This window comes from Lissotriton helveticus, chromosome 1_1 (assembly GCF_964261635.1).
Source record: "Lissotriton helveticus chromosome 1_1, aLisHel1.1, whole genome shotgun sequence".
Lineage (NCBI taxonomy): Eukaryota > Metazoa > Chordata > Amphibia > Caudata > Salamandridae > Lissotriton > Lissotriton helveticus.
Genome location: NC_136057.1, coordinates 511,784,946 through 511,811,802, shown reverse-complemented (window position 1 = coordinate 511,811,802; position 26,857 = coordinate 511,784,946). Strand labels below are relative to the sequence as shown.

Genomic DNA, 26,857 nt, shown 5'->3' with positions numbered 1-26,857 from the left:
ATGGAAGGATGGAAGGGACAGAAAGGGGGCGACGCAGAGACCAAATTTGGTCCAAGGTGTGACCCTTAACGTGAGTGGAGGAGAAGATGTGAGGAATAAAGTTTAGTGACTGGAGAGTCGCAGAGAAGTCTTTGGAAGCTAGACTTTGGCTGGAAATGTCCTCATTTGCTTTATAATTCCAAATAAAAACCTCGGGACGGAGAGAAAAAATGATTAAATACCTAAAGAAAGCGATACAGAGTGGTCAGCAGACAGGCCAGATTTTTATTTACACCTACACATATTAGCGCCACTTTACTGAGTTTGCCAGTGAAATCGCTACTTTCTCTTTTTCTTCTTTCTTTGAACAACATTGTTTTTCCAGGGTGGGGAAGTGCACCATTCCTAAAGGGACTTCAATACCTGGTAGATGGGTGAGTTTTAAACAGTTAAGGTTACAATGTTGTTACAGTTCACATGCTTTGCTTATTCTTGCATTCCCTGTGAGTGTTTGCTTTTTCCAGGGTGTTATTCATTTTTTTTCAGGCAGCATTTTACTGAATAAAGGAAAACAATGTGGCTCCAAATGAATAACTAAGCGTGGATTTCTCAGTTGTGTTGAATTAATTTGGATGAGCCACACTGGGGGCTGCGCCTTTTATTGCGCTGAACAGTCGACGATGTTTCGATCCTCTTTGGTTGGGATCGTCTTCAGGACTGGGTTATAATTGGTAAACGGTGCTGGAGAATTCAGAGGCGGTGTCCGGAATACTTTGAAGATCGTGATCGCCGAGATTGCGATCAGTGCATTCCTGGCCAGAAGGCAAGTCCGCGTGGGCGTTGGCCGGTAATCTAATTGAGCCGGCGGGGAGCCCGATCTGTTCTTCTGGCTTCCAGACACGGACGCACCTAGTCGCAGTCGTCCCTCGCTGCTCCACTCAGCGTGCAATTCATTCCTGCATCACCGATCATTGAAGAGATCGGGGTCCCCGCCGGCTCAGTTGGATTACCGGCCATCGGCCACCGCCCACGCGCAGCGCCCAGTGTGGCTCATCCAAATTAATTCAACACAACTGAGAAATCCACGCTTAGTTATTCATTTAGAGCCACATTGTTTTCCTTTATTCACTGTATATATTCAAGCACCTTTCACTGTGCCCCATATATGCTGACCACAATTGTTACTTACGTCGCCACCTTCTGTGTCACTTGCACATGCTGAGCACCAAGTCCAATTCGGGTTGTTTTGTTATTCATTCACTTACAGTGCTGCTACAACTGTAAATCGCCAAACTATTCTTTTAATTATACGATGCCATGAGCACTTTTGAAAAACGTATTGAGTCTCCTTGTTTCTGTTCTCGTAATGCTTCATGCATACTTGTTTAATCGCCTTTTTAATAATACCAGTTGGGATATTGTTTGTTTATTCTGATTACCTACCCCCAATCCCAACGTAGTTGATGGGTCATACTCCTGTAGTACTTTATAAAATCCACATTACAATGGCGGGTGATTCCCTAGCGGTCGGAAAGACCAACCGCCATGCACCCACCTGGCTCCTTGAGCCCGCCAGTGCGGCGGAGGGGCTTGTGGTTCCTACAATGCTGGTGGTGCCTACCAGGCACCACAATAGGGATTACAATGCCCTTTACCGCCAGCTTATCCATGGCGGTTCACCCCCATGGAAAAGTTGGCGGAAAGGGACATTGGGTGCCCGTAGCAGGCCCCTTTCCCCCCAGACATGGGACCTGGGGGGCATCTAAGATGCCCCCCTACATATCACTGCACCATGTGGCAGTCACCGCATTGCGCCTGCCACCTAGTGCAGTGATATATGTAACATGTCAGTTTTTACATTGCGGCGGATAATGCAGCCAGCAGCACCTGCTGTAATGTAAACGATAGGCACAGCGAACACCATAGTGGCGGTCGCATTGTAATTCCTATCGTGGGGCCGCCAACTTGAAGGCCAGCGGTCCCATTCCCTGATTTGATGGCAGACGGACTGAACAGGGCCGGACTGGGAACCACAACCAGCCCTGGCAAAGTAGTCGGCCGGCCCCCCTCGGGTAGGGGTGGGGGGGGTTTGGAAGTGCCGCAGAGCTCTTTGCCGGGGCCGGTTTTCGGCCGATTTTGTTACAGGGCTGATTTTGCAGCTAAGCGGCGCACCGGGGGATTGCCCAGTGCCCACTATAGCCAGTCCGGCCCTGGGACTGCAGTCCGCCTGCCATGGTAATCAGCCCCTAAGTTTACAAACTTCATGGTCTCTGCTTCATGCACAAACACTTTTAACATCTCCAGCCTGCTTTCGGGCCACTGGAGTTATGGAGCAATAGAGGTCAAAAATATGTCGCAGTGTTGACTAAATTATTTATTTATTTATTTATTTTTAATATTTATAGAGCGCTGCATATACCCGTGGGCGTCTTGGCGCTAAAAACCATTATAAACTCTGGAAAAGTGAGGAAATGAGCCAGTTAATTAAACAGATGTGAAGGAAAGAAAGAAGAGTATTAGTGAGAGAACAGCCAGGTTTTCAAAAGTTTACGGAACTGAAGGAGTGTGACACTTTGTCTGATGTTAAGAGGCAGGGTGTTCCAAAGTCTGGGGGCCGCCACCAAAAAGCGTCGGTCACCCCAGGTAACTGTTTTGGTGCGAGGGACGAACAGTTGGCTGAAAGTAGCTGATCGTAGAGCTCTTGTGGGTTTGTAATACTGTAATTGATCTTTTAGAAAATGTGGTCCTTGATTGTTGATTGTTTTAAAAACAATGCGGAGGGATTTAAAATGAATTCTTTTTTGTACAGTAAGCCAGTGTAGATCTTTTATGTTTTTGGAAATGGATTCAAATTTTGTTTTGCCAAAGAGAAGGCGAGCTGCCGCATTTTGTATTGTTTGAAGTTTTGCAATTACTCTAGTTTGAGCATTAAGGAATAGCCCATTGCATAATCCAAGGATGAAAGGACAAGGGCAGAAACCAGTGTCTTAATGGCAGAGTCAGGGAGGAAAGGGCGTATCTTCCGGATCATTTTTAATTTCAAATGTGCTGTTGATACTGTTTTGTTGCCGTGGTTCATGAAATTTAGCCCATCATCAAAGATGACACCGAGGTTCCTAACCTTCGAGGTGGGGGTGGGAGGAGTACCGAAGGTCTCTGGCCACCAACTGGTAGGCCAGGCAGGTGATAGTGGTCCAAAAATGAGTACCTCGGTTTTTTCGGAATTTAGCTTTAGGCAGTTGGTAGCCATCCAGTCTCCAATATCTAGGAGCCCTTTCTTAAATTTTTCAGCTACTTGCTCTCCATCCCCTTTAATCGCCAACACAAGTTGGGTGTCGTCGGCGTAAGAGGTTAGGCTCATCCCATGTGCTTTGATGGTCTTAGCAAGGTCCGACACATAAATGTTAAAAAGTGTCGGACTCAGGGATGAGCCTTGAGGAACTCCACAAGGGGCAGAGAGTTGAGCTGATTGAAAGGGTCCCAGAATGACAGCCTGCGTTCTTTTGGCAAGGAAGGACGCAATTAGGTCTCTGGCAGTGTGACAGATGCCAAATCCCTGGACACGGTCGACCAAGATGTTGTGGTCGACCGTGTCGAAAGCCGCCGATAAATCTAACAGAACCAGTATGGCAGTGCCACCCTGGTCCCTGATTACCCTGATATCATCAGCGGCTTTAATCAAGGCTGTCTCTGTCCCGTGATGTTTCCTGAACCCAAACTGTGTATTGTCAAGGAGCTGGTGTTTTTCAATAAATTCGGAGATCTGGGTGTTCATGATTTTTTCAATCACCTTCGCCATGAAGGGTAAACTGGCAATAGGGCGGTAGTTTTTTAACTCAGTTTTGTCCAAGGAGGGTTTTTTTAACAGAGGTTTTAGTAAGGTGTTTTTAAGGGGGTCCGGATAAATGCCTGACAGCAATATTGTATTGCAGACCTGCGTGAGTGCCGGTATGATGATTTCCATTACCGGTCTGAGTACAGAGAGAGGGCAAGGGTCCAGTGGAGATCCTGATTTAACAGTAGATAGTGTGTTTTTTATTTGGTCCGGAGTGACCGGTTGGAAGCTGGGAAGCGTGTTAACTGGGAGAAAAGTAGTTGAAGAGATTGTAGTGGGAAGTGATTTGGAAGAGAAAGCCTGGTAGATATCATCTACTTTGGTGAAAAAAAAGGAGGCAAGAGAGTCGCATAGCAGTTGTGACGGGGGGGGAGTGAGGTCCGGGGAATTACCTGATAGTGCTTTAGTGATTAAAAATAATTGTTTACTGGAATTCTTGGCCTTCTCAATTTGATTGCTGTAGTATTCTTTTTTTGCTTCCGCTATCATGGTTTTATATAGTGCTAAAGATTCCTTATAGACTGATTTACTGGTGATATCATAGTCTTTCCTCCAGGTTCTTTCCTTAATACGGTTAATCTGTTTTTGTGCCCGTAGTTTGTCATTGTACCAGGGGGCGGAAGGCTTGGCTCTGTTACTGGAATGTTCTTTGGACGGGGCTGATTGGTGAATTGCCTGGCCCATCCAGTCATATAGTTGCTGGAGCGCTAGATTGGGGTCCAAGGCAAACACAGGGTGGGTTTGTTCCAATGTGAGTTTCAAATCGTCATAATTTATATGTTTCCAATCTTTAAAAGATTGTTTGGGCATAGGTTGAGGATTGATATTACAGTGATTATTCGTGGCTATATTTGCAAAGATTGCAGAGTGGTCAGTCCAAGGCATAGGCAGAATATTGGTAATTTGCAGTCCTTCTAGGTTAGAAAAGATGGGATCCAAAATGTGGCCTGCTTGATGGGTAGAAGATGTAACAAGTTGTTTTAGCCCTAGGGTACCTAGATCGGAGATGAGGGCGGCAGAGTCAGTAAGGTGACCTAAATCTAAGTGAAAGTTCAGGTCAACTAGGATCGTAAAATTACTTTCTGTGGCTACGGATTCCATCATGGTATTAATGTTAGATAGGAAGGTCGTCTTTGCTCCTGGAGGACGGTATATTAATATTCCCTTGAAATTAAACAAGGGTGAGAGGTTGATGGCGAATTGCATGGCCTCACATGAAGTGGATGGAATAGATGTCGTTCTGACAGGATAAGAATCTCTGGCAATTATGGCCAGCCCACCCCCTCTTTGTTTAGGCCTGTCCTGACAGTAGGCTTTAAATCCCTCTGGAACAGCGATGACCAAATCTGGCTGTGAGGTGTCATCCGTCCAAGTTTCGGTGATAAACAGTATATCTAGTTTAAAATCAGTTATAAGATCAAAAATTTCCTGCCTATGCTTACCGAGCGAGCGAGCATTTATAAGAGCTATAGAGGTGGCAGCGCCCACATCATGTTTGGTTATAGTGCAGTTAATTTGGGAGAGTATTAGTGGGATAATGTCGTTAAAGTGAGGGCAGATGATAGCGGTATCCTTATGGATTTCCGATGGTTTAATATTTGAGCAATTGGCCAAAGTGAGTGGTCGCAGCGCAAGTAGGTTTTGGCTAGAATAAGTTTTGATATCACCTGATAGCTTTTGGGCAGGGGTTGTAGCCCTGGGCTCGGTCCCGGCGCGGACGGGCGCAGACGGGCTTGCCTCTAGCGCGCCTCCGGCCCGCCGCCGGCGCGCCCGCTGCGCCCGCCCGCTGCGCGGACGGGAAGTGGCTTTACTTTTAAGCATCAAGGGGGCGGGAAGGGGGGGAGTGTTGGATAGACTGGAGCGCAGCCCTTCCCTCCTCAAGATGGCGGGTGAGGTAGGAGAGGTCACGTGACCGCGACCGAGAGGGCAGCGCTGTTGTAAATAAGCACAGCAGTCGCGCTTTGCAGCGCGCGATGATCACAGAAGGTAAGCGCACTGGTTTAGCCACCCAAAATGTATTTAAAAATACATCGATTAAATCACTGCCCTATGCGTGGACAATGTCAACTAAGAACAGGTATTCGTTTTTTAAAAAAGTAAAGGGATAGACAGAGAGTCCCCCGGCTTCCGCCTCAGGGGAGAGCAGTTTTAAAATAAAAAGCCTGCAGCGTAATGCGGTGCATTTTGTGATACTTTATTATTTTGACATATTTATACACACTAACAGCATCTGCAAAGCTTTTGCCTCATTAGTACCTGTGTAACATACAAATGCAGCAGTGGGAAAGGTGACCAGTCAACCTTTGCAAAGGGCCCTACACTTCACAGCAACATAAGTCACATTTCTTTTAGTAATTTTTGATCCGTTTGAGCTACAAAATTGTTTTGGGTCAAATCGTTAGATTATGCAGAATATGATGTATTATGTGGCAAATATGATACAGCCATAGTTAAGAGGAAAACATTTTTCCACTTAACTTAATTTTTCCCCAGCATTGTAGTTGATCAATTTGTAAGTACCCCAAACCCAAAAGTCGAGTGTGGGCACAATTTGCATTGTAAAAGCAGTCCTACTACACAGGGCTACTTTTAAACTGACCTCAGGTTTCAGCAGTGCACACATGCAAACGCAGAAAGGGCTGCTGACCTCTAAACTGCCATGCCCTATTATATTCTAGGGACTTAAAGGTATTTCCAATCCCAATGCCCTATTATGTACTAGGGCCTTATAGGAGAGGTCATGCCAATCATAGGGATACCCTAACCCATAGTGCACCATAGTAAGTGCCTCTTTCAGAATAGCACTGGCCCTGTGCCTGTTCAGGCAGAGGCCAGGGTCAGTCAGAGTCAGGTACCACTGGTACTAGTCAGCAAAACGTGGGAGCGCCCGGGGCACGGGATGGCTTTGCAACACTAAAGAAGCACAAACTCAGAATTTAACACATAACGCCATGGTTGGGGGGGTTCTCTTTAATAATCAGAATTGATTTCTATCCTAATGAACCAATTTCCCAACATTAGGATAAGGAAAGACTGGGGAAAAATCATAACGTTCTAATCTATACCTTGAAGTTTTCATGCAGTTCTTTGATGACGGTTAATAGCTCACTGTTCAATGTTAGAATTTTAACTTCTAAACTGCAAAATCAGGAGTATCCCGATGCGGAGCCTGGTGGAGGAGGAGATGGAGTACTTGCAGGAGAATAGATGAGTTTTCAGTTTCCTCCTGAACACAGCAGGGTCCTGGATAGTGCGTAAAGCAAGAGGAAGGGCGTTCCAGGCAGCCGCCGCCTTCACCGTAAAAGAACTGCCCCCTATTCTTTGAAGCTTAAAGCGAGGGGTCCAAGCATAGCAAAGGGACGAGGACCGCATAGGACGTGCAGGACCATAAGAAAAAAAAACTCCTCTATAAATAGAGAGGACCAGGATCATGCAGGGCGCGGTCAGCCAAAATCAAGGATTTAAATTTGACGCGCTCCAACATGGGGAGCCAGTGAAGGGAGCGTAGCTGTTGCCGGACACTCTTTCTAGCCGGAATGCCCAACAAAAGTCTGGTTGCTGTATTCTGAATCCCCTGCAGTTTTTTCAGCAGGTACCCAGGAACACCAGCATATAGGGCATTCACATAGTCCAACCTAGACAGGATCAGTGCACAGGCAACAATTTTCCTCGCTGCTAGAGGGAGGAGGGGGAAAAATCTTCTGAGGGTTTTAAGCAGGCCAAAACAACATCCAGCCAGTTTGTTGATGTGTGTTGAGAAGAAAAGACGTTCATCAAACCAAACCCCAAGTTTTTTTGCTGCATTCCCTGATGAGGTGGGTAAAGGAAACTCAGGAGACCAGAGCTGCTCTCTAAAATTAAGGGGACATTTTCCAAAGAGCAGAACCTCCGATTTTTCTTCATTACATTTAAGCTGCGCCTCAGCCAGCAATTTAAAAATGGACGACAGACAGTGTTGACCCGGTAATACCGTGTCCGCCTCTTTGTCCCAGGTAAAAAGCAGCTGGGTATCATCTGCACATGCCATCACCTTAGCCCCCAACTCCTCCGCCAAACAGACCAGCTGGGTCACATAGATGTTAAAAAGAAGGGGGCTAAGGGAGGAACCCTGTGGAACACCGGTTGTTACCGGTTGAGGGGAGGAGGAGGGTGGTGGGATCCAGATCTGCTCGGCACGCCCATCCAGAAATGACCGAAACCAATCCCACACGACGCCTGACAGACCGATCTTAGCCAGACGTGAGAGAAGAAGAACGTGTGGGACCGCGTTGAACGCCGACGAGAGGTCAAGCAAAATTAATGCTGCTCTCCCGCCGGTGTCCAAGCACTCCCGGATGTCTTCAGCCACCTCCACCAGCACAGTTTCTGTGCTGTGGGATGCCCTGATCCCTGATTGAGCAGGCTGCAGAAGCATCTCCCTTTCCACAAAGTCCATCAACTGCTTATTGACCACCTTCTCACACACCTTCGCCACAGCAGGAAGGAGAGAGATAGTTAGTTAATTCCCTGGGCAGAGGGGGTCCAGCGACGGCTTTTTTAGAAGACGAAGGATCTTGGTCTCCTTCCAAGCCCGCGGGACCACCCCTTTCTGAAGGGACAGATTGATAATGGTATTACCCTCAGTGTTGAGAACATCTGCAACTGCTGCCAGTGTCCTCGCTGGGCAGGGGTCCGAAGGTGAGCTTGACTTCAGACCCTTCAAAATGTTATGACACTCCAATGAGTCCACTGTGCTGAATACGGACCAGGTTGGGAGTGGACCAGCACAGTGACATTCCGAAGGTATCTCCATAGTGCCATTGCAAGGAATAAATGCTGCTTGGATAGCCCAAATCTTATCCCTAAAACAGCAGGAAAGGGTGTTGCACCAGGAAGGTGAAGATAGCGACAGATTTGCTTGAGCCATCGGGGACGTGAAGCTCTGAACAACAGCAGTAACTCACTGACCTATTTACATGTATGCATTTTGTGATCTGCGTGGTCCACGTTCTTTGCAGCAGGCATATTACCAGACTGTGTCTGCCTTACCAAGAGTCAAAACTTCCACTAGACAAACCTCTGATCTCTCTCAATAAAGAACATTAATCACCGAAGTTATCTTCACATTTTTATTGTTGCCTGAAAATTGCTTGAGACCAGGAATGCAGCAGCAGGTATTTTTCAAACCATAATGCACTCGCAAACACGACGCCCCCACCCTAAGTCAGCGACCTTTGTTTGCTTGGTGCATGAAGATGCAAGATTCATATACATGTTTTTTTAACATTTGGTCTGATTACTATATGACTGTAAATAACAATAAAGCATACATGCAAACTGTGACAATATGCCTGCTTTTCTCAATATTTCACTTCGAAAGTATGCAATTGTATTTGTTAACGGGGGGTGATTTGTATAGGGTCACTGGGAAGTCCACAAGGTTGTCCCTGTCCCCCCCCCCAGAATTATAGTGTCTCCTACACCCCTGGTCAATACCTTTTGATTATTTTTGCTCCGACTGGCATTTATTCGATAGTATGCCTCTTGCCCTTGGCCTTAAGTGACTAATACGTTATTATATCAAAAGCTTTTGCTTTTTTCCAGGACCAATTTTTGGCCGTAGATGAACTACTTTTACCCTACGTTATCATTTACTTCCCCAGGTTCAAATATTGGGGCACCCTTGTTTTGTAATACATGCGTATTAATGAATGTCGCATAAATTAACGTAATTTTTTCTTTTAAAAGCGTGCCATACATAGCATTAACAAAAACACAAAAATGTCAAGTGTAACAAATAAAAGTATTGAAAGTGAGAAAACAAAATGTGGAAGGAAAGGCATCGGGCAGGAAAGAGAAAAAGAAGCTGGGGGTGAGTGGGCACACATGTAAATAGTTGAATTCTGCCCTACCTTTTGTACACTCAGTTTCATTTTCAACATATCTGTGCTCTCTTGCCTGCAACAAAGAGACCCCCCCCCCCACTGCTTAGGACAAGAGGCTTCAGCTCCATTGCAGCTTATCACGCCACTCAAACCCCAGGTTGACTTAGCTGCCTGAGAGCTCATTTCGGGTCCTAAGCATTTCACAAGTGTAGAAGCCAGATCTAACACTACCTGCTGTACAGCGGCATTCAAACGCAGTACAAAGACACCCACAGCCTGTCAAAAGCAAAGGGCAGCAGCTACATGCTAAAGTAAGTGACTTAATTATTAAATAGGAGCACTGTTTTGATGCATTTTTTTATTTCCTTTTCCTCTTCTCCATACCACAGCGCTGCTTCCACTTCACATTCCCACCTCCCTTACCCAAACATCACTTCCCACCCCGGAACCTGCTTACTAAATATCCTGCATTATATGAAGACATTCCTAATTAAGTTGACAAAACAGTATTGTCATTGAGTAGAATATATATATGCAATACCAGCTCTTAGCAGTTTAGGTGATAACATAGCTTAGTGGTTAATGCACAAGTTGCAGACATCTATCAAGCCTGCCAAGTATGTGTGTGAAAGCTAGCCGTGTGCGAAAGCTAGCCAAGTGCAAAACTGCCTTTCATCCTTACAAGGTCACTAGACCATTTGAAATTCTGGCAATGGTAACATTTCGTATTTTATAGGACTTTCAGTAAGTGCTTTGTTAAGGCTACGTTTTAATTTCGATTATGCACCAACAAAATATGTTGTACTATAAAGGAGCAACCATTTTTATTGCAATCCACCGTGACGAGTAAAAAAAAAAAATTCCAGGAGTCATTGGGATGGAAGGCATTAAATAGGCAGGTTTAGTCAAAGAAGGCAAGGTTGCACCAAACGTTGTGCAGACCAATAGTAAGTTGGAATTTTAACAGCACAGCAGGTTGTGCACCCACTTGCCAGTCCCTAAACCTTCCCTTTTCTTCATATCAGACACCCCTATGGTAGGCCCAAGGGCAGGGTGCATTGTAAGTATGAGGTAGGACATGCCCTGGTGTGTGTGGCATGTCCTAATAGTGAATTACAGCCGTTTCTGTTTTTCACTATTGTAAGGCTACCTGTTCTCCATAGGCCAGAATGGGCAGTTAGATTATTACATCTTTTAAACCTAACTGACTCTGGGAACACAGTAGAAATTTGAGTTTAGTATGCCTGAACTCATAATGATAAAATACATCTTTTAGTGAAGTTGATTTTAACATTCTGTGTTTGAAAATACCACTTTTAGAAAGTAGGTATTTTCTTGTCTAACTATCCAAGCCTGCCTCTGCTAGGTTGTGTATTCCTTGTCTGGAGTTTGAGTGATAGAACTGGGGGATTCCAGGAGACAGGGTGAGTCAGCCCAGTGGTGAATAGAGAGATCTGCATCTAGAGGGGAGGGAGAAGTTGCACCTGGGACCTGAATAGGGCTGTGCCTTCCTTCCACAATGCTGTCTCCACCTCCTGTGGTGCGTCTGATGTCTCTGCCCTGCACTGTGAAAGGAGAGAAGGAGTCATTTCAACAGAGTGCTCCAGGGCTGTGCCTTTGCTCCACAATGCTGGCTCCACCTCCTGTGGTGCGTCTGATGTATTTGCCCTGCACTGTAAAAGGAAAGAAGGAGTCATGTAAACAGAGTGCTCCAGAACTGGTTTGGACTAGGCAATGGCCCCTCTGCCCTCAGAGGACAAAGGATTTTGGGGTATAAATATTGGGACCCTGATCTCAAGAAATTAGATCATTTTTGGACAACAAGAAGAAACCTTTGCTGAGGAGAGGAACCTGAATAAACTGAGGAGAGACTATCCCTAAGCAGAAGTGCTGCTTGGGAGATTGGCCTGCAGTGGTTGCCTGACTGCCAAAGAAAGGAGAAAGGACTTTGTGTGCACTTTATTCAACTTGTGAAGGATCTCCAAGGGCTTGAGAAAAGAGCTTGCCTCCTGCTGAAGTCTTCTCAGGGACCACAGACTTCAACCCCCAGCTCCCCAGAGTTCTTTGGAAGTGCCTGCTGCTGTTTTGGGTCTTCTGAGGGACTGCGTGTCGCAAGGAGCTGGAAGTGCGACTCAAGAGAGAGAAGCGTGTTGCAGCCGATGCCGTCGCATCGTGGATGTCGCCGCTGTAGCTGACGCATTGCACCGCATCGAGAGAAGCGTTTGGCAACGAGGAAGAAGTGTGTCGCCATGGCAGCCGCTGCATTACTGAGTAAGGATGTCGCCTCTGTAGCTGTCGCATTGCACCGCGTCACAAGAAGCGCCTCGCATCCACGGAGAAGCGTGCCACCGTCGGAGATGTTGTCATCTCATCACTGAACAAGGGTGTCGCCACTGCAGTTGTCGCATCGAGCGGAAGCGTCTCGCATCGTCGGAGAAGAGTGGCGCCGCCAAAGCTGCTGTCGACGCATCACTGAGCAAGGGTGTCGCCGCTGCAGCTGACTCATAGAGCCGAGACTTCTCGCAACATCGGAGAAGCGTGCCGCATCAGGAAGAATTTGATGTCTTTATTTCTTTGCACCGGATCTTTGCCGCATTTCCATCGTTGCAACACTTTCGTTGCCCTGCGTGTCGCATCGTAAGGTACATTGACTCAAAGTGTCGCATTTTAAGAACTAAAGAGAACTAAGCTAAAACTACCATTTTAAGTACAGTAGTGTGGATTTTTGTCGTTTGTGGTCTTGTGATAAGTCTATATTAAGTATACTTATTTTTTATATAAAACCTGTGTGGTGTCCATCTGTAGTGTTGTCATTTCATTACTGTATATGTTCACAAATGCTGTACACACTGCGATAAGCCTGTCAGCTCGTGCTTAGCTACTAAGGGGGTGAGCAGGGGTTATTTTAGGAGTGTACCCCCTTACCCTGACAAGAGGCAAGGGTTCCAATTTGTCACAAGTACCTACCTGTGCCAACTTGATACCCCCAAATCTAACACTTCACTAATTTAAGCTTAAGTTCCACCCCGTTCTTGTCCAGTGTCTCAACACCCCCACACTATTCTTACACGTATTCAAACTGGTGGTCAGTCCACACTCTTGCAAAGTTTTCAACATAAAATGTAAAACTCTATTGTGTTTCTCTTCACTTTCACCAAACACCAGAATGTCATCTTGAAAATATGTTACATTTTTCTCCTCACTGAAAAGCTGATGCAACTGTCAAGGCTGATGCCAATTCAAACAGCATGTGTTTGAACCGATAGACCCCTTCTGGTGTAATAATGATTTAATAGGCCTATAATGTGGGTGCAAAGAGATCTGGTGGTATGCTGACGACAAATTTAAAGCAGAGAAGAATGGTGAAAAAGACAAACATTTGAACCATTATAACATTACAGTGTGATTATGATTATACTCCTATTTCCACCTACATTATTGAGAGCCTAGTGGGAGTACTGTCTGCCAGGTCTCTTGGGACAACCCACCCCCCCATATTTGTTTATGATGTATCAGGAAACCGGTCTGGTGTAGTGCAGGCTCCCGTCTTCAGCGGGATGAAAACTAGTCAGCGATGCTCCACTTGGGCACAACTTTCCAGGCTAATATTAAGCAAAGTGCTCCTCTGCCTAAGTTAGCTCAGAAAGCAAAAGAAACACAATTGATGGACGGAATGCAGTGGCACAGTGAGCCCAGGACCCACATCTGGCCATACCCGGCGCACTTAGGGCGAGAAAGCAAAAGACACACAATTGATGGACAGAACGCAGAACAAATCAAAACATTGACCCCCAGTCAAGAGATCTGGGTTAAATCCATCATTCTTTTGCTCACCATGCCACCCCAGTTTAGACCTGGCCATATGCAAATCAGTCTTGACCCTGTGCCTCTTGGGAACAGTCCAGCCCGAATTGCCAAGCCAGGTCCTCCTCGGACTGGAAACAAGCATCCTAGGACCGGTTTCAGGGTTTCACCCCTCTTCAGCCAGGATAGCTTGATTCCAGTGGCACAGTGAGCCCAGGACCCAGGTCTGGGTGTACCTGGTGCACTTAAGGCGAGAAAGCAAAGTACACACAATTTTTTTTTTTTTAAACTTTATTTTTGTGCAGGGAGTAACTGAATTTAGGCGTGTCAAGCCCCAAACCACATAATAATGTTACACTAATGCCACACTACCTCAGCCATCATGCCCACATCCCTGGGGCCGGGCGGCAACATCGGAAACAGCACGAAATGTAAGGTAATGCTAAGGCTGACACTCTCCACATGTATCTCACCAATCCTGCTTTTCGTTTTCTACCCGCAACTCCCCCCCCCCCCCACCCCCCTTTACGAATCAAACAACAGGTAGCTGGTCCCATTAGAAGGAAAAACAGTCAAGTCTAGCGACTCTCAATCAAAGAGTCATTATTTCATTCGTGTCAAGTACGCATAGGTAAACAGTAGCCATGCCCTCCATCCAATTTGTCGTGCAATACCCAATGTGTGTAGTACCTCCCTGATCCCTGAGTCACAGCCACTCCTTAGGCACACATCGTTTTCAGGTGTTCCCCTCTACCCCTCTCCGCCTTCCCCTCCCTCCCTGTGTCGCCTCTGATCGCCCACTTCCAAGCCATGGTACTGTCTCCACTTGCTCCATACCTTTCGGAATTTCTTGGGGCAGCCCCTCGCCTTGTATGTCACCCGTTCTGCTGCCATATAGAAGTCCAGCCCTCTCCTCCACTCCTCTATGGCTGGCCTCTCAGCCACCACCCAGTATTTCGCAATATCCCTTTTGGCCACCACTAGTGCCAGCACCAGGAAAGTGATAAGCGGGCGTGGCAAGTCTACCTCCGTTACCATCCCCAATAGTGCTAGTTTCGGGTCTAGTGTTAATTCCACCTCCAGCACCTCCCCCAACTCAGTGAAGATGTGTGACCAATATACTTGTATGTATGCGCACGACCAGATGGTGTGGAAAAAGTCTCCCTGGGCTGCTCTACATCTAAGGCATGTGGCGTCCGTTATCCTGCCCATCCTGAGGAGGCGCCTCCTATCGAAATATGTCCGATGCAAGATGTTCAGTTGGATCAGCCTCAGTCTCGATTTAATAGCCACCTCACGTGGGTGCATCAGTATGAGCTCCCAGTCTAGGTCCTCCATTTCTCCTACATCCGCCTCCCAAATCCCTCTAAGTTTCGCCAGTGTCCCCAACATATTGTTTGTGAGTGTCTTGTACGTGAGGGACACTGCCTGGTGTACCATCTGTTCCTGCAGGAGTCTCCCTTCTAATGGTGAGTATTCTGGCATGTCGTGTAGTGATACCTTCTGAGCGTTCCAGGCATGCGCTAGCTGTAAGTGTTTGTATCGTTGTGTGCGGTGTAAGCCATATTCCGCCCGCAGCATCTCGAACGACTTCAGCTCACCGTTCCTGATCACGTCCCCAATAGTCGATATCCCTATGTCGTCCCACCTGGAGAAGCCTCTCAGTTTTCGAAGTTCTGTGAGCCAAGTGCAGTGCCATAGTGGCGTCTGACGTGTCAACCTCCCCTCCCACCCCGTGGCTTTCGTGGCCCTTGTCCACGCTCGGAGTGTAATCGCTGTCGCAGGCAAGAGCGTTCTCCCTGCTTTCCCGCCATACAGATAGTGGAGTATACTGTGTGCAGACAATTTGTGCCTTTCCAATGCGTATGTGGGGTGGTCCGCTGGTGCATGGAGCCAATCATTTACGGGAGTTAGGTGTTCCGCCCAATAATAAGCCTCCAGATTCGGTAACGAGATCCCTCCATTATACTGGTGCCGTTGGAGTGTCTGAAGTGCGATGCGTGGTTGTTTGCCTAACCATATGAAGGAGCGCAGGTCAGCGTGAATTCTGGGAATGGTGTTGGCTGGGAGTGGGTAGTATTCATTCTGAAGTGCGTAGAGGAATTTGGGTAAAGTTATCATTTTATACATTGCCGCTCTTCCCAGGATGGTGAGCGGCAACTGCCTCCACCTTGTCATATCCTCCACCGCCTCCATCATTATTCTGCCCACATTCTTCTGGAAGGAGACCTTCTCGTCCACTGAGATATAGACCCCAAGATATTGGAATCCCTCCACAGTGGTGAGCAGGCGGGCAGGCAGTGCTACCCCCTGTGCCATCCCCTGCGGTGTGTACAGGACAGACTTATGCCAATTGATGGTGTGGCCCGCCATCGCCCCAAAGCCCTCTAGCTCTCTGAACAACGCCCCAACCGTTACCTCTGGTTTCGTAATGTATAATAACACATCGTCCGCATAGAGTGAGATTTTCTCCTGGGACCCCCCTATCTCACCCCACGCAAAACCATGAATCTCCGGATTTTGTCTAATTCTGGTGGCCAATATTTCTATGGTGAGTGTGAAGAGCAGCGGCGACAGCGGGCATCCTTGTCTGGTGCCTCTCTCTACTCTAAATTCCCGCGATAGGCATCCATTCACTCGCACCCGCGCCTTCGGTGCCGCGTAGAGCAGCCTTATCCAATTCCGAAAGTTCGGACCAAAGCCAAACCGGCCCAGTGCCGCCATAAGAAATGGCCAGTGCACTGCGTCGAACGCCTTTTCAGCGTCCAATGACATGAACCAGTGCGGCTCCATCCTATCCTTCACCTCTTGAAGCCAGTTGTGTGTCCGTCGAAGGTTGAGTTTTGTCGCTCTGTCCGGCAAAAACCCGGACTGATCTGCATGGATAAGGCCGGGGATGACTGTACGTAGGCGTGCCGCCAGAATCATGGCCAGCACCTTCACCTCCAAATTCAGCAACGAGATGGGACGGTATGAGGCACAGTCCTCTACGGGCTTGCCCTGTTTGTGGATTGGTACTATGGTGGCCAATTCCAAATCGCGAGGGAGGCTCCCTGTGTCGTAAGCTTCAACGTACAAGGCCAGGAGGTGACGCGTTAGTAAGTCAGCTGTTTTCTTAAAGAATTCCGCTGGGAACCCGTTGGGTCCCGGCGTTTTCCCCGTTTTTAAGCTATTAATGGCTGTGGTGATCTCCTCCCGAGTAATCTTCTCCTCGAGTGGGGCACTGTGTTCCACCTCCAGAGATGGAACTTCCACGTTTACCATGTAACGTGTGGCCTCGTCCACTGTGCCGAGGTCTCTTGCTTTATAGAAGTTTTCGTAATGTAGTGCGAACGCATCGGCAATGCCCCTGTCAGTTGTTTCCATGTCCCCCTCGTCCCTCCTGACCTGGGCCACCCACCGCGCCGCTCTCTCCTTCCTTCCTAGCCATGCCAGTAGCTTGCCCGATTTATCGCCCACATCGTAGAGGCGGTGTAAAGTTGCTAGCGATTGCGTTTTCGCCTCATTCGAAACCAGCTCTCTGTACTCCCTTTGTTTGTCGCACAACTGCCTCAGCGTGCCCATCTCCTTGTTCATGAGATAGACACCTTCCAAGGCCAGGATTTCCGTTTCTAACGACCTCGCCTCCCTGTGCTGCCTGTTTCGTTCGTCCCTCAGTCTCCCTTTGAGTCTGTCTCTCAACACCGGTTTCATGGCCTCCCAGAAGGTAACTTTGGAGTCTACCGAGCCCTCATTTTCGGCTACATAGACTTTTATGTCCGCCCTCAGACCCCGTTGAACCTCTGGAGTGTGAATGTCCCAAGCCGCCAGTCGCCATTCCGTCTCACGCCGTTCGGTTGAAGTCCCCACTTTTGCATAAAGAGGTGAATGATCTGAAATCCCCTTGCTTTATAAGTGTATTCATCCCCCTCCGTCAGGTATTGCCTAGCCATGAAAATGTAATCCAGCCTGGAGAAGGCTTTATGTGCCCCCGAATAAAAGGAGTACGCCTCCTGTGTCGGGTGTCGCCAGCGCCAAGTGTCAGTGAGCCCCATCTCGGCCATATACGCCGCCAGCGCTGTCTGTGCCCCCCCTCTGCGTGCGGGTCCCGAACGATCCAAGTCTTCCGACATGACATCATTGAAGTCCCCCCCCACAATTTGCATCGTATCCGCCGTGTCTAGCAGTATGGACGCCACCTCCCTGAGTGTGCGTGACTGGAGCTTCGGAGGGGCGTAAACTGAAATCACTGTCATGTTCAGTCTATTCCATGTTCCCTGTATCCCCACATATGTACCTTGTGGATCACTCCATGTGCGCGTTATGTTAAATGGGTGTGTTTTGTCCATCAGTATTGCGACTCCCCTCGCACCAGAAGTATAACCCGCATGTGCCAAGACTTTGTATCTCCCCCTCGCTATGAATGTGCAGGTCCCTACCTTCATGTGTGTTTCCTGTAGGAGAACCATGTCCGGGGCGAGACGCTTGATGTACGAATTCACCAGTCCTCTCTTTATTTTGGACCCCAGACCGTTAACATTCCATGCCAGGATGGAGACTCCCCTGTGCAATCTTCCCGTTGACGTTAATGGACCTGCCATGTTGTGCAACTCCTCTGCAGATTAGTAGGAGACCCCCGCCACTGTGTGTAACCTATGTGAGTCTCAGGTTTCTGACCGTCTTCCTTCGTGTGTTCCCTTCCCCAACTACCCCCCCAACTTCCCCAACTTCCCCAACTTGTTGTAACTCCAATGTCCCTTTCCCCCCCCCCTCCCTACCTCCCTCCCCCTCCAGACTCGACCCCATCAAGGTACAAGCTGTTGGTAGAAGTCGGTCTGTCACCCCCCCACTCCCGCCCTTTATCTAACTATGTCTCACAAAACTCCGCCTAAAGCAACCCGTGGTGAATCCCCCCCGCCGGGCGATCGACCCAGCCGAGGTATGCACCACTCCCTGAGCTTGGTGTAGGCGGCGGAACAACTATTTCACTAACAAATGTTCTGTTCCTGAAAAACAGAAAAGAGTGTTAAGGTAAACAGAAACAACAACTTAAAGGGTTGTGGCCACTTGCGTGTCATGTCCGTGTCCCGACCGACCATTCTGCCGTCCATCTCTACCACGTTCAGGAGTGCGAATCTTGCGTGGTCGGTACCGTGCTGCAGTGCGTATCAGTTCTGTCCTGTTCCAACTGCCGTATCTCGGCCTCTAGTGGATGCAGTGAGTGGTGATCATTATCCGAGTGTTCATCATTCCCGTCTGAAGCCCTGAGGTGTTCCCCTTCTCCATCCGAGCAGGCCTGGTCCCGGGGCCTCCTCGGCGACTTGCGTGTCCAGCTCGATGTCCCTGGCGATTCCGATCTACCTCTCCTGGTACCTGCCGATGGGCGTGGCTGATATGGGGTCCCTGTGTACCTCGAGTGCAATCTTCTGGATCTCCTCCTCTGCCGTTGCGGGGAGCCCCACCGTGCCTTCTCTTGTGCTGCTTTCGCCAGTTCCTCTCTCCCAACTGTTTCTCGACTATTGAGAATCGGTCTTTCCTCCAACCACTGCCATGCATCGTCAGGGTGTGTGAAGAAGTGTGCTTTATCTTTGTACAGTACCTTGAGCTTTGCCGGGAAGAGCAACATGTATGTAATGTTCATTGATCTCAGTTTGATTTTCACCGATTCGAAGGAGCGCCTTTGCCTCTGAACTTCCTGGCTATAATCTGGGAAGATCATTATGTTCGTGTTTTCCACGCTGATGTTACCCATCTTCCTTGCCTCACGCAATATTAAGTCTCTGTCTGCAAAGTTTAGGAAGCGGGCGATCACCGGCCTGGGTCTGGCACCCTCCGGGGGTTTTGCAAGGAGCGCCCTGTGTGCCCTTTCGATCACAAAGCAAGATGAGAAGCGGGCCCCTGTGAAAGTGTCCACGATCCATGTATGCAGGAACGACGCCATATTACTCCCCTCGATTCCTTCTCTGAAACCCACGAATCGGAGGTTATTGCGCCTGGCCCTATTTTCCGCGTCGTCCACCTTCCACAGAAGTTGTCTGTGCGACGCCTGAAGCTCCGCCATATCTCTCTTGAGCGTCGTGATCGAGTCTTCGGTCTCACCAATGCGTGTTTCAGTCTCTGTCACTCTGGCGGAAAGGTTCTTGAAATCCTGTCGCAGGAGCGTGACCTCGGAGCCCACCTCCCCAATTTTAACCTCCAGGGCTGCTCGGGAATCCTGAATGTCTGATCTAGACGCCTGAATCGCCGCTAGTAACCTGTCCGTGTCGGTGGCTCCCTCCGCCGTAGCACCCGCGTTGTCTTTGGCTGATTTCGGTGCCGCAAAGGTGTCCAGTGTGCCTTGCTTGGGCGGCTTGGGCTGGAGGTGGTCCTTCTTCACCATCGTCGCTGAGGTCGTGGAGCTGCCGCGGTGGCGTGTGTAGGTCGGCCTTTCGTGGTCACCCCCGCGTAGTCCGCCTCACCGTGCGCCCCAAGTGCCGGATTCCGTCCGCCGTAGGTCCGCTACCTTCTCACGGATTGCCACCACCGTGCCCGGCCATGGATGACTGCTCCGGGTTGTATCCTTGCCGTGTATCCCATTCCCTTCCTCTCCGTATTGCTAAGCCCAACCCGGGCTCTCGCCGCCACCTGGCCTCTCGCTCCAGTCACTTAGCTGCCCTGGCTGGGTTGGGGTCTCTGACTCAAAGGCGTCGATGTGCTTCTCCCCCCCTTGTCTGCGGGCGGCGTAGCAGTGCCTCTCCCGCACCTTCGTGGTCACTCCCCCCCGCTGGTCAGGCTGCCGGCGGCAGAACTCTCCGTTATGTGTTTGCCCGGGCGCTGTGTACTTCTGCTCCCCTCGTTTCCAGGCCACCTCTCATGTACCGGGGGGGGGGGGGGTGTGTGACCCACCAACGTCTCCCTCAGCCAGGTACCGGAGTGCCGCTCCCACACCACCGCCGGATCTCAATCCCACAGCCGCACAGCCTCTCCGCTCCTCCGGCGTAGCGCGGTCTTTAGGTGCTGCAAGACTGCCCTTTCATGGCCGCCATCTTGGTAAAGGTCGCGGCGTACCGAGCCGCCTCACCCGCTACCTCGCTGTCCTGGCTGCTCCCCGTACCTCCTCCGGGCCGTCGCTATAGAGTCTTCGGGCAGGGAACCACTCGCTCTCCTCGCCGGCGCCTCCGTGCTCCCCTTCACTCGTCAGTGGGAGACTGCGGCCGCCATCTTGCGTAAGGGTACCTCGCACCCCGGTACAGTCCGCCGTCCCTCCGGTGCACTTCTCCAGCCGCCCGGTGACAGTCTCGCACCCCCAACTGCACCCGGAGACCGGCCGGACCCGGTCCCCGTACAGCCCACCACCGTGGGGCAGGGTCACCGCCGGAGCTCCTTTCTCTTCCCGCGGGGTCCGTGACCCCCCGGACCGCCGGCCGGTACAGGGGTGAACGCGGGCCTCCCGGTGCGGCTGGGTCCGCTGATCCGCTGCTCCACTCTCTCCCCCGCCTGTCGGAATAGCCCGGTCAGGAGCGTGTCTTTCTCACTGACCGTTCACTGCGCCGCCATTTTGTCCGACGCTCTCACTTCCACCCGATGTGCCTCATAGAATTCGGCGCCGCTTGCTCAAAAGGGGACTGTGCTGCACGCCGGACCCCTCAAACTCCTCCAGACCACCTCCTACAACCGGTGTGAAAGTGTCCGGTCGCGATGGTGCCAATTTTCATCGGATCTTTAGACGTCGGCCGGGAGCTCCCGGGAGACACGTCTAGTCTAGCATGCCGCTGGCCACGCCCCCCCCAAAGTACACACAATTGATGCACAGAATGCAGAACAAATCAAAACATTCATCCCCAGTCATGGTATGCTCAGACATGAGTCCCGTGCTCTCCATGCCACTGGAGTCCAGCTATCCTGGCTGATGAGGGCCCGAAACCGGTCCTAGGATGCTTGTTTCCAGTCGAGGGAGGACCTGGCCTGGCAGTTCGGGCTGGACTGTTTCCATTGGGCGCAGGGTCAAGACCGATTTGCATATGGCTGGGTCCAAACTGTAATGGCATGGTGAGCAAAAAAAACGATGGATTTAGGCCCAGGTCTCTGTACTGGGGTGAATGTATGACATTGTTCTGCATTCTGTCCATCAATTGTTCTTTTTGCATAAGTTAGCTCAGAGGCGTTATATACAACCCATTCGCACTGTGTCAAAGGTGCAATTGCGATGTAATTGTTTGTCTTAGGACTCAGAGCTGTCTCCAAACTGACAACTAAAATAAAGGGCATCCTGTACAGTGTTCCTTAGCCTTGGACAGACGAACCACACAACAATATGCTACCTAAAAATTATGCTGCCTGCAGAATACTTTTTAAGTAAGTAACCATGTAAGTGCAAGGCATGTGCAAAGCAGAATGTCACAATTTTGAAAAAGATGTAGAATTTAAAGCGTGTAACGAAAATGGAGACTTGTGCCATAGGTCATATTGTACCCCACAACACCAGTTTCATCAGTGTGTTATCATAGTCATCCCAGTCTTATTCTTCAACATCCTCCAAGGGTAAAGATGGAAGATGTTTTAATATGCGTTGCCCTTCAGCTCCCAAACAGTGCTCAAGCATAGCCAATTTACAAGAAGCTGTAAAAATGTCTCCCCAACTGCATATGCCTGAAAACCGCCTTACCAAACCTACCAACCTGCTCTGGGCTCCCCTAGTGCTTTTAAAAATGGTATTGGAGCAATCATCCCTTCCGTGTCTAGGGACACAAATTCTAGATAAACTGGCCGAATCACCGGTTTTACTCAGGTGTACAGTTGTGAACACTTAAAGATTGAACCTCTGAATAACTTTCTTATTTTTTTTTTCCAGCACAAGTGTAGCATAAAGCTCACTACCAGTAATGCCTCAATCGAAATACGCCTCACCAGTTGCTAGTAAACGGAAGACAATGTGTGTTGCATCGCATGACCCACCTGCACCGTTTCGGAAGCGCATGGATACACTGTTTACAGTGTAACCGTTGCTAAGCAACGCATGACCGCTTCGGTGTGTCACTTGACTTGTCACACGGCTAACGTCTTAGCGTGTGCAAGGCAGTTGAGGGCTGCTGATAAATAAAATATGACTGCCTCTTCAGACGCCCAAACGTGCCACAAAATTACTTGCAGTTCACAATCCTGGCCTCCTTCAAAAGGTTTTTCCTGTTTCCTTAATCGCTGCTTAACTTCATCCAGAAATCCCGGCTTCAGCGGTTCACCAATTCACCAACTGAGCTCTTGCTTGCCCCAAGAATGGGCGCTCTCCTCCTTGTCCAGCAGCATTCCTGATCCAATCCTTGTTTGCCAGTAAAAAGTACTATTAATGCGATGCAAGTGTAAGTAGCTAAAAGCTTATTTTATTCAGTTGAACAACAGTAAGAAGAGAGCTGCCAGCCAGCAAGCCACCAATGCTTCTCTTCCATTACATTTTCTCCTGTAATCCTTAGCTCAAAATTCTCTAAAGAATGTCACTGTGTCACTTCCCCTCACCCAAGATACCCACAGGATGTAACACGCGCTGCTCTAAGATGGATAATAAGCAAACTATATTTGCTGACAAACATTATACACCTACCAGGTACGGAGACCCGCCTGTGTTGCATTTGGTTGTGAGACAAGGGCATGCTGCTGCCTCTGTTTCTCCTTCCGGAGAGGAGATCGATATCTCCGCTATTTTCAATCCCGTTGGACTATATATTTGTTCCCGTGCAATTTGTAGCCCTATAATTTCAACAGGGACACTTTTTTTTACATCACACGTTTTCATCACATGATCCATTTGAGTAAAAAGAAATAGGAGTAGTAAAGTAATAAAACCAGCTTTAAACAATGTATGTGCTACTGGTAAATAGCTGAGTAGGTTAATGTGGCTGCTAATGAAGCTTGCGTTATCTGCCTGTCACAGGTTTTCCTATCAGTAAGAGAGTGCTAAGGTTTCGCGTTCATATACAGATGTTTGTAACAAGCTGTGGATTGTTTCCTTTAAAGTTGTCTTTCTCTACCTCCTCCCTTCCTTTCGTCTTTTGTGCACACTCTACCGTAAGTAAATGGATTGTGTATAGTGTAAGAAAGCGGCTCTATATATACTGGACTAAAGTCGGGTACGGTATGTATAGAGTCCCCAATCCCCAGAGATAAAACAGAGGTTAAAGTCAGGTCTGACCTTACTCTCCAAAGTGGTAGCCCTGGGTACCTAGGGTACCATCTACTAGGGGCTGACAGGTGGCCAGAGATGCCAATTGGGTTTTAGTTTCAACACAGTTTTTGGGAAGGAATACAGGACCTGGGCACCTGGTTGGCAGGAGCTCAAGGCACACTCAGTCAAAGCACATCAGCAGTTCAGCAAAAAGTGGGGGCATACCAATGCAAGAAAGATGGCACATTCTCACATATAGTTTGAAGTGTTCGCTTTCAAGTGTGACATTTTGCACCTGGCTGTCCTGCATCTCTCTAAAGAAGTAATCAATTTTCCTCACCTCGCACAACAAAACTGCAGTCCCACCCATTCTGCCCAGCTACATACCAAACAACATAACTGATAAGCAGCCCTGTGCAAACAAACTCTTTTTAAAAAAAAAATATTTTTATTGTTTTTTTTTTAAACTACATATAACATAATTTTCAACGCTTTGTCGATACAGGGTAGCAGCCCAGACTGGCTATGTTACTGGTAGTACAGTTTCACAAAATATATGCTCGGCTGTCCCCCTATCCACTGTCCCAGTGAGAGGAATAGGGGAGTGTGAAAAGGGGAAAGAATAGGAAATTAAGATGGATAGAAAAGGAGATAGCATACCAGAAGATTACTATCTTGATTTCGTTTTGTTTGTACTATTCATGGCGAATGGAATTTCTAAAGTTAGCCTGTCTCCATTTGTATCACTTCAGTGTATGGATCTTCACCCTTCAGCAACAAGAATGCAAGCAACACTGTCTGATGATTGTTTCACTCGGTATCTTGTGCCATGGTGCGCCAGGGTCATGCAAAATGGGTTCCATATGTGGTACATGAATCCTTCTCCTTTTCCCTCTGCCTCTCCCCCTTTTTCCCTCTCTCTCTCTCCCTCCCTCTCCTCCGAGGTGCGGAGTTTCTACAGCCTTTGAGAGAAGCCAGTAGCCCAAACCCTCACTGACATAGATAAAAAAATTGATGGCCCTTTACTGTAGATCATACTACACGATATGTCACCTCTGCCTTATGAGTGTATTTCAAGACAAGGGAAATAGTCATTTGTCCACTCTGAATGTACTCTTAATGTGTGCCCCACCAGGTCTCAGGACAGGTCATAGACTTTGCCTTACTAGGAACAGTCGTAGGTTTTCACATAAATGCTAGATAGTGAGATGCCAGGGGGGGGGAATAAAAGGCAGTTTACCAGCTACACATGCAGTCAGATTCTCCAGGCAAGGGTAGACGCCGGCTTACCACAAACGGGAAATTCCATTTTACCACAAAAATCAATCATGGCAGCAGAAAAATTGTTGCAACTGATTCTAGTGCCAATCAAAATATGTAATATACAACGATCACACATACACATAATGTGTTTTCCTTTGAACAGTGCTACATTCTCAGAGTGCATGCTATGCCTCTACCACTATATTTTAAAACCCTGAATGTAAATCTGACTTTGTCTTAAAACTGTAAATTGTTCCCTCTTTGTTCTTTCTTTTGAATGACCCATTTTTATTGACCTCTTCTGCATCCCTCCTCTCTCTGGGTATAGTCCTCAAGTCCCCTGCCTGTCTCGCTTCTCTCTTAATGTAATTTATTGTAGTTTTAAAAATTGTCATCAACTCATTTCATTGATCGCAAACTCCCCTTGTTTGAACCATACCCATACAACTTAACGGAACATAACCTTTTCCCCCATGTATTCATTCCACCAACCATTATCAAGAGCTCACATAGCCCCCACAAACTCCTATTAATCTAATTTGCAACAGAGAAACCAGAGCAAATGAATGGAATGTTTTCATTGTGAGCACAAGGCTAATCCCAGTAATCAACAATAATCAATAACCACCTATATTGGGTTCCAGAGTAGCATGCTACTTGCCGTAAAGCACTTAAATGTCTCGTCGGGTACTAATTGCTATATAAATCCAATTGATACTGCTTTTTACCCTGCTTTTGCAAATGTATCAACTGAGCAAGGTAAATATGTCAACGGGAAGGAATTTGCCGAAGGTCACATGCCGTCTCCTTGTGCACAGTTATTTACAACATGTTTATCAAGTGCTGTTGTTTGAGAAAGGGGTACATTCAAATGAAGTAGATCACAGCTGTATGATTTCTGCAATTTAGCAAATTATACTCCAAAAGTGATAGATATTTGTAAACAGATCGAATTTAAAATAATCTTCTGCGACGATTGAAGCCAGTTTAAATATTTTATTTGGTTAACATTTGGGAACACTATGGAAGCATATGTGTAGAAAGTACAGTAAAAGCCTATTCTGTTTTTCTTTGGTACAGGATGTGATGAAGTGCACTGCTTTTGCTACAGCTGATGAGTATCATCTCGGTACACTATGTCATGACGTTGCATCCCATGGATATTTTGAAGTGGTAACCCTGCCACGAGGTACATTTTGAATGTTGTAACTTCCAGTGCATTGTTTTTGGGAACTCTACCTTAATGTATAATTTGACTTTTTGTTTAAAACTTGTTCTATGGGTGAATCTTACATAAGTAATATTGAGGTTTATCCTATCCTAAGCGGCTTGTATTTTTAATTTCTATTTATTATGACGTGTTGATTGGCCGAGTTTAAAATGAAGCCTGATAATAGTAGAAGCCTCATCAGGAAACAATTAGAAAAAACAGACGCTACGAGTCATTGGGGCAACAGAACCTGTCTTCCTCCGAGAGTCCCAACTGTTTTGGAGTTTTTGCATGGCAGTCCCGATCAACGGAAGTGACCAGCGGAAGAAGCACACCCAGTGAGGAACATGTTAGCAACTCAAGCTGGGCCTTCTTTCTGGCTGCTCCATAAAAGCCACTATTTTACAGTGCAGGACTCTTTTGTGGTAGCGTTAAGAATATTTCAAAATTAATGATTTCATTAATTAATGCTGATAAATAAATCAAAAGATGCTCTGCTTATGATTTGACAGTTTGCAACGAGTAGTTAGGATTCTATACTCAATAATTAAATTTCAGGGCTAGTTATGTAGTTCAGTGATGCAAACACTGCTCAATAAGATTTGTGTGTAAACCTTAAGGTCTTCAGTTTGAATTGGAACAGGGCCACCCCGGCATTTCTTTCTTCACATTTTGATATGCATGTAATAACTAATAATATTCAGTTGCATAGTAGTAATGTGTAGCTTGCAGTGCCACCAAGCAGCGATAATGTATTGTTCAGGAATACATATATCTGAAGCACAAAA

At 47.8% G+C, this 26,857-nt stretch overlaps 1 protein-coding gene across 2 annotated transcripts in view; it reads left to right on the top strand.

Moving 5' to 3' along the window:
- Positions 1-26,857, top strand: part of RMND1 (required for meiotic nuclear division 1 homolog) — a 494,724-nt gene that overhangs the window by 253,488 nt on the left and 214,379 nt on the right. For both annotated transcript variants that reach the window (XM_078673969.1, XM_078673970.1), the window contains one exon: positions 25,940-26,048. In XM_078673969.1, the coding sequence (XP_078530095.1) occupies positions 25,940-26,048 (109 nt within the window). The remainder of the gene's footprint in view (positions 1-25,939; positions 26,049-26,857) is intronic.